The sequence below is a fragment of the Aristolochia californica genome, unplaced genomic scaffold, assembly GCF_029961685.1.
Source record: "Aristolochia californica isolate CCGP_79_NKW_82.1479 unplaced genomic scaffold, dmAriCali1.0.hap1 SCAF_14, whole genome shotgun sequence".
Lineage (NCBI taxonomy): Eukaryota > Viridiplantae > Streptophyta > Magnoliopsida > Piperales > Aristolochiaceae > Aristolochia > Aristolochia californica.
The window spans coordinates 22,042,805-22,057,146 of record NW_027181815.1 but is presented as its reverse complement, the minus strand read 5'-3'; the positions used below and the strand labels follow the sequence as shown (position 1 = coordinate 22,057,146).

Genomic DNA, 14,342 nt, shown 5'->3' with positions numbered 1-14,342 from the left:
TATCTCTCCTTCTAATGCGGCCGACTTGGAAAGGCCCTTCAACACAGAAGAAATTGATTTTGCTTCCCTTGGCCTTCCAAAAGACAGCTCCTGGACCTAATGGTTTCAATGGTGAGTTTTACCACAAATTCTAGGACACAATCAAATCTGAAGTATATGCTTTTGTCCAAAATTTCCACCAAGTCGGCATCACTCACAAAGCCATGGGTGCATCTTTCATTGCTTTAATCCCAAAGAAATCCAATTCTGCCCTCCCCCAAGATTTTATACCAATAAGCCTCACAACTAGCTTCTATAAAATCATTGGTCAACTTCTGGCAAACCGTCTTAGGGCCCATCTCCCCAAAATCATAAACCTTTGTCAAAGTGCTTTCTTTCATGGTAGGAATATCCTAGACTCTTCTATGGCCGCACGAACTCCTAGATTCCTTCAAAAAATCCAATCTGCCCAGATTCATCCTGAAACTTGATTTTGAAAAAGCTTTTGACCGCATAAATTGGAAACTAATTGATTACCTATTTGACTGAATGGGTTTTGGGACTAGGTGGAAATTTTGGATGAGAAGCTACATTTCTACTACATCATATTATGTCCTTATTAACGGAAAACCGTGTGGTTTCTTCAATGCAATAAGAGGAACTAGGCAAGGGGACCCTCTTTCTCCCTTTCTCTTCACTCTCATCGTTGAGCAGCTCGCATCGATGGTCTGGTTTGCTAAAACCTCAGGCTGGCTAAATCTTATCTTTGATGACCCCAATCAAGATATTGCACTTCTGCAGTATGCAGATGATACCATACTCTTTGGTGAAGGTACAATGAATCAAATCTCCCATATAAAAGCCCTGTTAAACTTATTTGAACTTTCCTCTAGAAAAAAGGTTAGTTGGTCAAAATCATCCATACTTGGGTTCAATATTGACTCCTCAATTTTAAATTCTATGGCAAGTTATTTGAGATGTAAATTGTATCCCCCCTGTACATACTTGGGACTTCCACTGTCACCTGTTCTACCCTCTAAAAGTGTCTGGCACCCCGTCATTGAGCGTCTTGAAGGCCGACTAGCTTCCTGGAGAGGAAGATTTTTGTCCAAAGCAGGTAAACTTGTCCTTATCAAATCTTGCCTCCACGGTATTCCTTCTTATTTTCTCTCCTTGTACCGTTGTCCTGCCTCAGTTCAAAATAGAATTGAATTACTTAAAAGGAGATTTCTATAGGGTGGGCCAAATGGAGAAAGAAAGTACAGCCTCGTGAAATGGGTTGACATATGTAAACCAATTGTAATGGGTGGCCTTGGGATCCTTGATACTGCAACAACTAATTCTGCATTATTACTAAAATGGATCTCGAATTTTAATATGCAACCTGCTTTGATATGGCGGGCCATTGTTGTTGCTAAAGCAAACAAAATCTCTGGCAGGTGGACAGAGGGTGGAAAATATAATAAGTTATCTCCCATGTGGAAAAAGATTGCAAAAATGTTGTCTGGATTTAAAAGTGTAGTCAAATGCTACTATGGTACAGGATGTCAGACAAAATTTTGGGCAAATTGGTGGGTGGGCCCAAGCAGTTTTAATATCAGCCATATTCAAATCTTTTCTTTGGCAAGAAACAAGGATGTGACCATTTCTACCCAAAGGACAAATTCTGGCGAGTGGAACTTAAATCTTCAGAGAGCATTTTTTTTAAAGGATGCATATATTAACAAAAAGAATTACAAAGAAACTGGGAGCAAATCCCTAACAACAAGAGATTGAAAGGTTGCTCGTGACTTGGCGAACACATCTGGGACTGAGTTAGCAGATCTCGGAATGTGACACCAAATATAAGAAAATTGAGAAGCAATTTCAAGAATTTCTCGAAGAGAATCCCAATACCACCACGGGGGGAGGACGCATTTTTCGCACCAACCAATTACCACCTTCGAAGTCCACCTCAATGTGGAGAGGACCACTATATTTGTCTCAAAAAACATAGAGCCCATTGAGAAGACCTTGGAGTTCAAATTTTCGAGGAGCGGATGCAGAAGCTCTAGAAGCTTCTGACCTTATCACTAGCCTATCATTAGTATGATTCAGAAATGTACCTGACTTCCTCATCTGGACACCCTGCCGACAAGGTATGTTCTCTACTGCTTCAGCTTACAACTTCTTTCTCTCTCTCTACTCCCCTCAATCCACCCATCCAGCATACATTGCGTGGACCTTACTTGCACCTCCTCATGTAAAGTTTTTTATTTGGAGCGCATGCCGAAACAAAATTCTCACATCCGATTCATTAAATCCGTTGAGGAACTACTGTTCTGGACCCCTTCTGCCAAACCACTCCTGAAACTGCCGACCATATTTTATTGTACTACAACTATGCCCACACTATTTGGACCAAACTAATTAACAAAATTGGTCTGCAATATTTCCCATCTCAAAATCTTTCATCCACAATCCTCACTATTACTAGCACACATCTTCCTAAGCTCGGAAAATTAGTTATCTCATGTTGCGGTGGTCATATCATCTGGGATTTATGAAAAGAAAGAAATAACCAAAAATTTAACAGAAAATCTCTTCCGAGAAACATTCTAATTAATAGAATTGTGGGACAAGTTTCCTCGTAGATACCTATGCAGAAAGAATTTCAAAATTTAAAGGGCTCCAACCTTTGTGGAAATTGGCGACTTGTAGCTAAAATGTCTTACCCACCTCCCCCCACTATCCCCACCTCCAATTGCACATTTCAAATTAAATTTTGATGGAAGCACTTTTGGCTGTACTGGGCCTACTGAATTTGGAGGGGTCATCCATGACGAAAATGGAAATCTTCTTTTTCCTATGTTGGGCCGATTAGAGTATCTAACTCAATTACTGCTGAGCTTTCTGGGTTGTATAATGGTTTAAAACTTTTCAAGCAATGGCTAGTGGGTCATCTTTACATTGAAGGAGATTCAAAAGTCATTATCAACTGGTGTGAAAAATCCTCTAAACCTCCTTTGTGGCATTGGGATCTGTTTGATGATATATGTAATTTATTTTCTCAATTGTAATGCAATTGGAAATACATTCTAAGATCCACTAATCATCTAGCAGATATTCAGGCTATATTAGGTTTTTCCCTCCAACATCTTGTTGTGGAGGAAGGAAATTATTAGCAAGGTATTGTACTCTTTCCCTTCTCTTTATTGAAATATACAAATTTTACTCAAATATATATATCAACCCCAATATCACTACAATATAAGTCCAGCTTTTAATGGAATTAATATTTTGAACATGACAAGAGAAACAAACAAATGTTATATAAATATTCCTTTCTATTCCCCTGTGCTTCTACAATCAATCAAAACTTGCAATGCCATTATTCCATCAAAAGGTGACAAAGTCTCACTGGGGCAGAAGGATGTAGTATGTGAGTATGTCTCATCAATATTAAAGAAAAAACAAAAGCCAGTAGTTCACCATAAGCCAAGACAACTTCACATAATTAAGTAACAAGAGCACAAATTCTAATAGATACATAATGGGTTTAAGTCTATCCTAAAAGAACTGACCGAAGTTAGGAAGCCGTCTCTCAAGTAACAACCACAGGAATTTCTTTGACTTCACTGGTGTAAAGGATCTATTCCCACTAGACTCACCCTCACATCTTAAGCCTAAAACAAGGGATAACAAGCCTGAGCCATGTACAACCTAAACAACAGAAACACTAAATGAGACACGAAGTATGCCTAACAAGATAAACATCCTACTCCGATATCATGTTATATTAGGTTTAGGTTCATCCAAAAATGATAATATGGAAGTCTTTTTTCAACTAGTAGCTGAAAGATTTGACTTAAACTTCAACTTATGTCAGATTATTCACACTAATGTTACCACTAGAGGTCATGAATCATCTTTCATATAACAAGGTTCTGTGTGGAGGGGTTGCTGCATTCAAAGGTGAACTTGTTGAATTTAAGTCAGGCATTTTCAATGTTTGGTTTTGGAGGTCAATAAATAGTTAACACTACTATTTCAAAGTAAAAAATAAAAAAATCGTTAACACTAAGGACAGACTCTCAAGGCACCTTTTTGTCGATTATGTCAAAAGATGAAGTCTCTTGAAAGTCTTGATGCATGTTCAATATCTTGCTACAATATAAAATAGATGTAAAGGCCTTGTGATTTCCTCCACAACGAATCTACATTAAAAAAGTGTAACAATATTTCTCTAGCAAATCAACTAAGGGGGGGTTAGTCCACAATGAACTAATTGAAGTGAAATGAATTGATTCAACTTCAACTCATGTTTGGGTGTTAGTGTAGACGAGTTCAAGTGGCTGAAAAACAGATTCTAGTGTTAGTGCCTCCAAATGAAAAATATGATATAAAGAAGAAAATGAGTAATCTTTTATAATATACTTAAAATAGAACATATACCTAAACATATAATTAACCAAAATAAACGTGGTTACTACATTTATAAGTGATTTAGCGTGTAGTATTAGAATATATTAATATCCTAATTAATGAAAAACTATATTATATTACTTAATGATTATAATTTATTATAAATTAAAACAATAATTACGTGTGACTAGAATAAATTATAAAAATTTAATAAAAAATTAAAAAATAACATAAGAGAATATAATAAATAAACCTAATGGTTTAATTAATTATATAAATTGGATAATTAAACCAATTAATGATTACAATTTATTATAAATTAATATACTAATTAAGTGTGACTAGAATAAATTATTTAAAATAAATAAATAATTTAAAAATAACATAAGTGAATATAATAAATAAATAAATTATTTTGTAATAACATAAGATATAGTTTAACATTAAAACTCACTATTTTAATACAAAATAAAAAATACATAATAAATAAATAAATATATTAATTTATCAATAACATAGTATATATTTTACATATTATTAATTAATAATATATTAACAAAAAATGAAAAACTAATGGTTTAATTAATTGGATAATTAAACCAATTATGACGATGGTTTAATTTTTCCTAACTTCGGAAAAATTAAACATCGTCTTCGTCTTCCTCTGCGGCCGGCCAGTGGGCAACGGCGACGGAGGCAACGCCTCAACGGTACGCCGAGAGGGAGAAAAGAGAGAGGCCGAGAGAAAAGAGAAGTTGGGAGGCCGAAAGGCTTTGCGACAGAGAGTCGGCCTCCCGTGCTCTGTGACGGAGGTCGATAGGGAGAGGAGAGGGAGGTTGAGAGAGAAGAGAAGTCGGTAGGCCAAGAGAGTCTGCAACAGAGGCTCTACGACAGAGAGAAGAGAAAATGAGAGGAAGAAGATGGGGACATTTCCATTTCCCATCCCAGCTGGTCTTCTTGGTTCTTGTGCTTCGTTCTGCCAAATGTTTCCAGAAGCCTCGACTTTCCGGGTAATATTAGCAGCACTTGGTTTCGGTTGCGTTTCTTGATGGTTCCCTGTCTTGGGGGGAGAACTAGAGGCTCCTCGTGACTTAGCTGCAACGTTTATGTTTCGGTTTTTAGATTTCTTTGCAACTTCCCACCCACAATCATCTTCAGAGCCCACCATCGGATAGACCAGGACAGGATTAACTTGGTTAACTTGAGCATTCATGTTTCCAGAACCAGACTCTCCTGACAGAGTCTTCTTGGGACTGGCACCAGCAGCCAAAGATGCCTTGCCACTTCCTTGTTTCGAATTCATCTGTTGGATTCCTGCATCATGGTTTCATGGAATACAAAATATAAAAGTGTGGTATCCATGAGGGCAAAAAGGAAGACCATCATACATATAGAAGAAATCACTGAAAATTAAAATGCATTTCACACTCCAACTCCATGTGAGAAACTGCAACTTGATCAATTATATATACAAAACAGATACCAACTGAACATTTTACAATATGGTCAACCCGAGCCTCAAATAGAAAGTAAGCCCAAAACCAGTCCTTAGTAAAGTGGCTTAAAGAGTACGAAATAAAGAAGGTTTCAGCTTTCAGACGCTAGTAGAGTCGTAGATGTTGAGAGAATAAAGTGGCTACAGCATTCTGATCGAGATATAAACGCAGAATGATAAATGAAGGAGCTTCAGGCAACAGAAATACAGAGTCCGAATACGGAGCCCTGGCCTTTGCCACTGCAGAATTATCTTGGCTTCGAATGCTCCTTGCTGATTTACAAGTGTCACTCCATGCTCCTCCCACTCTTTGGTGTGATAACATCAGAACTTTATCACTTGCTACTAACCCAGTATTTCATGCCAGAACCAAACATATTAAAGTTGATTACCATTTGAGAAGGTTCCTCAAAAAGATTTAATTCTTTGATATTTGTCCACCTATGTTCAACTGGCTGACATATTCACCAAGGGTCTTACCTCTTCACGTTTCAATTCCCTTCCCCTTCGAGACAAGTTTTCAGTTCGTCCACTCTCTATCAGCTTGAAGGGGCATGTTAAGGATAACAATGTCATTCAAATTCAAACATGTGATGAACAGGATAAGTCAGATTAATTAGAGCAAGTTGTTACAACAGCTCGTAGTCTAGTCATCTTGTTATTATCTGTGTTTGAATTGTATAGATAAAATTTTGTAATCATTTCTGTTTTTCATGTAATCGTAACGTGTCATCATGTAAATCTTTGTTCTTTTATGAATAATTCTCAGAGAGAGCAAAGGAGTCTCCGTCTTCGACTCGGCATCCCTTTGTTCTACCTGGTTTAGTGTGTTCTTTTTCTTGGGCTTCTTTTTAATGTCACCAATGCGCCGGCCAATCCAGTTCAGTTGGCGGCGGCGTCTCTCAAGCTGACCGTGGTGGTCGATCGTGCCTCTCTGACCGCGGTCCCGACCTCGCCATCATAGAGACCTTTTTTTTTATCTTTGAGTACTCGGTTGTGAACGTGCCGTGTGCTTGAGTGAAGAAAAAATATATGCTCAGAGAAGAGAAAAAAAAATTCCAAGAGTCTCTCCGCGGCTTCCATGTACTTGCCAGAAACCAACGACAGTATATGTCCACAAAGCTCAAATGTATGCTTTGAAGAAGCTGAAGAATTCTTACTAAAGGATGTTCGGGTATCAGACGTGAATAAAGAAAAAATGGTTTCACTCAGGGACAGAATAGCAAAAGACAACGGTAAGAGACAAACTAAATATTTGGAACCATAGCTACAAGATATTAAACCTAAACTAAACAAAACAAGATATTAAACTTAAACTAAACAAAACGGAAGAGAATGAAACATGATGGAGAATAAACCTGAAAAACCATAGGCGGAATCCTGAAAATCAAAACTCTGATATTATGTTGATTTTCAAGACTCTACGAAGAAAAAATAGGAAAGAAACCCATTGGGACAAACTGGAGGAAGAAAGTTATGGAATTAATTATTCTTTACCCTCTCCCTTAAGTTTTATTTATAGATTTATAAAATTATTATATTACAATAATACCCTTAAACTTAAGATTTAGGTTTTAAAGTTTTAACCTTGGAACTTTAAAATAATTATATTAATACCATCTCTATGAAATAACTATTTATCTGCCGTCAATGTATATAAGCTTTCCAGGGTTGTGTGGGCTTGGACCCTGTCTTCCAACACCCTCTTTTGTCCTCTCTCTATTGCATCTTGCTCTCTGCCCTCTCTGTGTCTCAACTCTCTCTCTCCGCTTAAATAGCTACATGTCCTGACAACAGAGTTATTTTCCCTTAAAAGCGCATAAAATGCTAATTCGTCAACGTTGAAGTTTAACATCAAGATTATATCATCAGAAATGGCTGTCGGCTTCTTATGGAGAAAATCACTACATACAAACCATCATCACATAAACCTTCTATCGCTACATTAGATGTTGAGACACCCTCGATACACTAATTAAAACTGGTAAAATAACTTTACTTTCTATCGTTCATATTCATTTCTGCCAACTGGAACAGTAAAATAGTCCGTCTCAAATGTCATCAGTAGTGTGTTACTTCTGGTTTCATTTCAGTAACGACTGTATCACAAAGAAAACACAAAATTAAGAACAGCACTGTGGGTTAACTAAAATAGCTTGGATGTTCTCGTTGTAAGTAAACCTTTTTGAGTAGCAGTTCACTGTCTTCTGTCTCAAGAAGAGCCAGAAGGTACAGAAGGGCGAGGAGCGGACTCGGTGAACATCTCGATCAGGTTATTCAGATCATCATCAAATCCTTTCTCCAACTCCATCTCTTCTTCATAGTGCCTCCTCTTCATTTCGGTCCTCTTCGCTTTATAGCTTTTCTCAATCTTCTCTCTCTCTACCTCAAACTCATCCACACATTTTTCTTGATAGTTGATAAACTTCTCAATTTCTTCCTGCCTGCAAGGTTGAGAGACCAGGAACCACCATACAAGTGAGAACAACTTTTTCCGTTATTTACCCATTAACTTTTCATGTAGGATTGATTTTTGTTACCGATGATCTTCAGATCTTCCAGAACGAACATTGCTCAACTCTGCAGCACGGTCCTCTTGCAGGGCTTGATCAAAGGCTTGCTCTTTTGCTTCTCGAGCATCAAGCATATCAGCAATTTTCTCATTAAAGAATTTCTCCATGTTATCCATCTAAAAGTTATTCATTTGATATTGGAAACCAAAGTGAGGAGCTACATACAGTTATAAGAAAAATTGTTATAAGAAAATATTAAAGCAAAATAAAGAGGTAGAAAAGTTATTACTTCCTCCTTGCTCTCTTCATATTGTTTCTTTGTCCGGAGTCTCAGTATGTGATTCTCTTCTTTTGCGATACGAAGCTGATTGCTCATAAGCCCCACTGTTTCTTTGAGAGCCTTCCGTTCAGCATCTTTGTTCTTCAGCCAGATCAATTGTTCGTTTTCTTCACTCATCTGCTTCATTCCACCCACAACCTTTTCTTGGTATGATACCATCTCAAATTTCAGTCTGGACTTTCCTGTTACTCAGGCAAAAAAAGAAATTAATCCACTTAACTAAACCTGGATGAATTTTGAACATGATTACTAGACAACAACAACAATAACAACAAAAAAAAATACTAAAGACAATAATCTAAATACCAGAACAACATTAGCTGTAAGATTCTTCTATGCCTTTAACAAATACTAAACATGACCCAACGATTTCTCAGTCACAGAATCTAAAAACAGCTAATCAACAAGAAATAGTAGTAGTCACTAGCCATTCCTAAAAATAAGTGCAACCATCATCCAGGTCTCCTAAAAAATGTAAAAAAAAAAAAAACTGTATTTATTCCCTTTCTATGATCTATGGCAACCTTTGCAACAATTTTGCACAAATTTGTATATTAAATGTGAAAGTTCCAAGCTCATGACACTTGCAGTATATAAAATTGAGGAATTATCCACATTACAATCCACGAAGAAGTGCAAGGAAGCATCTGGCATACACATCAGTAAGCTGTCTATATCAATCCTAATGCCAATTTTCCATAGTTTACAAATTAAATGTAAAAGATCTAACAATCTGACTAATGGTCCATACACTGCAGATAAATTTGAGGCAACCACACTTAATTGGCTACTTAAATGATCTTGGAGTTTTAGCACCTTCGTTCAAAACTCAAAAGACTAGCAGGATTAATGTCTCAACAGTATTTATAAAATATTGTTTTGGCCTTCCAAGTTTGAGGCAAAAAAAAAAAAAAAAAAAAAAGCCCCAAACAACAAACAACAACAGATGTTCAAATACAGGCAACCTGCAACCTGTAATAGAGAATTGAATGCTATGTCTCTCATCATTCATGTTCATCTGGTGTACAGGGCTTGTGCAAGTGACTGACCAGACATCCATCATTAATTGTCAAACAGTTCCCTTTGGAATAAGCAAAACATACCTTGTGAGTGCTGATTGAAATTATCCAAATCTTCTTTGCGTGCCATGTAACCATATAACTGGCGCTTTCCACCAGGATTAAAGAGCACACGTCTATTTTCCCATGCATCCCGATCGGTCCCTTGCTCATGAAATTGCTTGTGTAGACGTTCAGCCTCATGATAACCAACTGCTGAAGCCTCAAATAACAGAGCACTAATCCCACGGTGGCCCTGAGGACCATAGGAATGTCGAGCCCTAACTGCCGGATATTCGCCAAAATAGTCCAGCAGCTCTGAATTTCCCATGCCAATCCACTGCAATTTTTTAACGGTTACTGGGTACTACCAAAAGAAAATATATACAACCAGAAAGGCGTGCATACAAGGGCATCACTGCCAATCAAGCCCATGATCATTAATCAAAGCTTAGCATTAAAAGGATAATAAGATAGCAATATAACATTTTTTTTACAACGCAATATAACAATATCACTACAATATAAGTCCTGCATTTAAAGAAATTAATATTCCGAACATGACAAGAGAAAGAAACAGATGTTATATAAATCTTCCTTTCTATTCCCGTGTGCTTCTACAATCAATCAAAACTTGCAATGCCATTACTCCATCAAAAGTTGACAAAGTCTCACTGGGGAGGAAGGATGTAGTATGTGAGTATGTCTCATCAATATTAAAGAACAAACAAAAGCCAGCAGTTCACCATAAGCCAAGACAACTTCACATAATTAAGTAACAAGAGCACAAATTCTAATTGAGACGTAATGGGTTTAAGTCTATCCTAAAAGAACTGACCAAAGTTAGGAAGCCTTCTCTCAAGTAACAACCACAGGAATTTCTTTAACTTCACTGGTATAAAGGATCTATTCCCACTAGACTCACCCCCACATCTTAAGCCTAAAATAAGGGATAACAAGCCTGAGACATGTACAACCTAAACAGCAGAAACACTAAATAAGACACGAAGTATGCCCAACAAGATAAACGTCCTACTCCGATATCATATTATATTAGGTTTAGGTTCATAAAAAAATGACAATATGGAAGTCTTGTTTCAACTAGTAGCCGGAAGATTTGACTTAAACTTCAACTTATGTCAGATTATTCACACTAATGTTACCACTAGAGGTCATGGAATCATCTTTCATATAGCAAGGTTCTGTGTGAAGGGGTTGTTGCATTCAAAGGTGAACTTGATGAATTTCAGTGAGGCATTTTCAATGTTTGGTTTTGGAGGTCAATTAGTAGTTAACACTGTTATTTCCAAAAAAAAAAAAAATAGTTATGACTAAGGACAGACTCTCAAGGCATCTTGAAAGTCTCGATGCATATTCAATATCTTGGTACAATATAAAATAGATGTAAAAGCCTTATGATTTCCTCCACAACGAATCTACATTAAAATAGTGTAACAATATTTCTCTAGCAAATCAACTGAGAAAGAGGGCCAATAGAAGTACCTTTTCATTCTCATCTTTCTCCAGTAAAGTATTCCTGATAATGACCATCGGAGGCCAAACTATCACCTGATCAGTAGTGGAGGAACGCAAACCCCTCCACTTACCAAATGCTTCATTAGGTGGTACTACTGAGGTATCTCTAAGGCGCAACTCCTGTTCCAGTAATTCCGCAAGCTCACGATGCAGTCTCACTCTCTGTGATCCTTTTGTCTTGGCATGCGTCATCAGAGGCTGAAGACCTTTGTACCACTCAATAGCACCGGGACCATCATGGCATGCAGGACAGTGCCATTTCCTTTGTGAATCAGACAACTCTTCAACAGCCAAATTATCAAGGGCCTCAAAGAAGGTTATGAACCACTTGCTCTTCTTACGGGTCTCATGACTCTTTTGACTAGCATCAGAATCATAATCATCACTAAGGATGTCATCGTCACTGTCCTCCACAAGTTCATCATCATCAGATTCAGAATCTAGTGGGTGTTGATTAGTATTAGGCAAATAGTTGCCTCCTGCTGAATCCTGAGGAAAAGAACCAGACTTAACATCATTATTGTTTTTTGCATCCACAGGAGCCTTATATTGGTCCTGATTTGAAGCCCTGGCTGCCCATTGCCATCCATTCTGAAGAGGAGGAGCTATAGCATTTGGTGGTGCCATGTATGCAGCTTCACAGTTTTTACCAGTGGATGGTGCTGATTTGACATTTCCATTTCCCCTCCCAGCTGGTGTTCTTGGTTCTTGTGCTTCTTTCTGCCAAATGTTTCCAGAAGCCTCGACTTTCCAGGTATTATTAGCAGCACTTGGTTTCGGTTGCGTTTCTTGATGGTTCCCTGTCTTGGGGGGAGAACTAGAGGCTCCTCGTGACTTAGCTGCAGCGTTTATGTTTCGGTTTTTTGATTTCTTTGCAACTTCCCACCCACCATCATCTTCAGAGCCCACCATCGGATATACCAGGACAGGATTAACTTGGTTAACTTGAGCATTCATGTTTCCAGAACCAGACTCTCCTGACAGAGTCTGTTTGGGACTGGCACCAGCAGCCAAAGATGCCTTGCCACTTCCTTGTTTCGAATTCATCTGTTGGATTCCTACATCACGGTTTCATGGAATATAAAATATAAAAGTGTGGTATCCATGAGTGCAAAAAGGAAGACCATCATACATATTGAAGCAATCACTGAAAATTAAAATGCATTTCACACTCCAAATCCATGTGAGAAACTTCAACTTGATCAATTATATATACAAAACAGATAGCCTCAAATTGAAAGTAAGCCAAAACCAGTCCTTAGTGAAGCTCAAAATCTATGGAGTAAGAAACAACTTTACAGCATCAAGATACAAAAAAAAAAAAAAAAAAAAAAGGAGAAGTTCTTAACATCTTAAAATATAGATAGATCTAAAAAAATTAACAGATAGAAATGCAGGTCATTGACACGATAAAAAGCACCACACTCACATATCTAGCAGCCCGAGAAAAGTTTGAAGCGAAATTAATTCAAGAAATTCCAGTTTATCAACACATCGGAAAAGAGAGAAAGAACCAGACTAGACAGCACGCAAAGCTACGCGTCGTGTGTGTGTGTCTGTGTGAGTTAGAGAGAGAGAGAGCGATCTTCCTTATATTAGATGAGAATAGAAAGATCCTTCATAAAAACCAGAATTCATATAAACACGAAGATACACAACGAGAGGCAGGAAGAGATTTAGAACTTTATTAAAGGAAACATTTCACAAAATACTAAAAGAGTACGAAGTAAAGAAGGTTTCAGCTTTCAGACGCTAGTAGAGTCGTAGATGTTGAGAGAATAAAGTGGCTACAGCATTCTGATCGAGATATAAACACAGAATGATAAATGAAGGAGCTTCTGGCATCAGAAATACAGATGGCAGAGTACGATAATCACGAGGTTAAAATATAAACCGAGAGAGTTGGCTTGGAAGTAAATAGAAGCAGCGAAAAGATCACAGTCATAAAAAAACAGAAGGACACAACAAATAAAGCTGCCTTGAGACGTCCAGAGACACTGAAGAAAGCCACTGTAAGGAAAAAGTAAAATCACGGAAAGTTTTAGGGCGAAAGGTTAAATGCAACTCCGGAAAGAAATCCAAATGCAAACAAAGTGCAAAGAACGAGAAAATAACACGGCTACATAACACACTAGGAGCGAGAAAAGAGCAACTAAAACCTGAAATCGGTACGAAATCGTCAAACAAATAAACAAAAAATCAAGGAACAATCATCAAACAAAATGTGAGGATCATTGATCAATGAATCACAAGTAAGAAAATCATCACATAAGGCGAACTAAAGTACGCTGGAAACAAGAGTTACCACCGATGCTGCGAAAAACTCCACCCGCATCAGCCGCCCGAAGTCCACAAAATCTTCGTCGTTCAGATCAACAGAATCGGAACAAGTTCCGTAGCCGGAAAGGAGTAAAACAGCTGCAGCAACCTCAGCCGGGAGCGGATTCTTCCAGTACGTTGGAACCGGGCGACAGAATATAAGGGAAAGAGAAAAGGGGAGTCGCAATCGCATGGGACATGACGTGCGTCGCAAGTTTTTCATTTTACCGCCGCAGTAAGCCTGTAAAATATAGTGGCGATCGCCGGACGGCGAGAATGCGGACTTCAAAATAGATTTAATTTCGACTTTGTAGTGAAAACATTTCATTAAGGAGACCAAAAAGGAATTGCGTGAGATGCGTAAGGAAGAACCACAGACTTCTCACAAATGAGAAGCAAGATAGAGTCTCAAACTAAAGCTCAATCGCATCTCATCTCATCTCATGTACTAAACACTCAAATATTACGTTGGAACCGGGAGACAGAATAAAGGGCAAGAGGAAAGGGTAGTCGCAATCGCATGGGACATGACGTGCGTCGCAAGTTTTTTATTTTACCGCTGCCGTAAGCCTGTAAAATATGGTGGCGACCGCCGGACGGCGAGAATGCGGACTTCAAAATTGATTTAATTTCGACTTTTGTGGTGAAAGCTTGAGACCAAAAAGGAATTTGCGTGAGATGCTTAAGGCAGGAAGAAC

General features: G+C 37.9%; 1 protein-coding gene across 1 annotated transcript; it reads right to left on the bottom strand.

Moving 5' to 3' along the window:
* Window positions 1-7,922: 7,922 nt before the first annotated feature.
* On the bottom strand, window positions 7,923-13,773 carry LOC137949859 (protein SUPPRESSOR OF GENE SILENCING 3 homolog). Its single transcript, XM_068796071.1, has 7 exons — window positions 13,631-13,773; window positions 11,293-12,383; window positions 9,835-10,129; window positions 8,681-8,913; window positions 8,419-8,567; window positions 8,060-8,322; window positions 7,923-7,977 (listed from the first exon to the last, which is right to left on the bottom strand). The coding sequence occupies exons 2-6, from the start codon at window positions 12,370-12,372 to the stop codon at window positions 8,091-8,093; spliced, it is 1,989 nt and encodes a 662-aa protein (XP_068652172.1). The 5' UTR covers window positions 12,373-12,383; window positions 13,631-13,773; the 3' UTR covers window positions 7,923-7,977; window positions 8,060-8,090.
* Window positions 13,774-14,342: the final 569 nt, after the last annotated feature.

Coding starts and splice junctions, on each gene's coding strand:
- LOC137949859 (XM_068796071.1), bottom strand. CDS start 12,372: ATGAATTCGAAACAAGGAAGTGGCAAGGCATCTTTGGCTGCTGGTGCC. Junction 10,130..11,292: donor AGAAAGATGAGAATGAAAAG/GTACTTCTATTG, acceptor AAAAAATTGCAG/TGGATTGGCATGGGAAATTC. Junction 8,323..8,418: donor GGAAGATCTGAAGATCATCG/GTAACAAAAATC, acceptor TCAACCTTGCAG/GCAGGAAGAAATTGAGAAGT.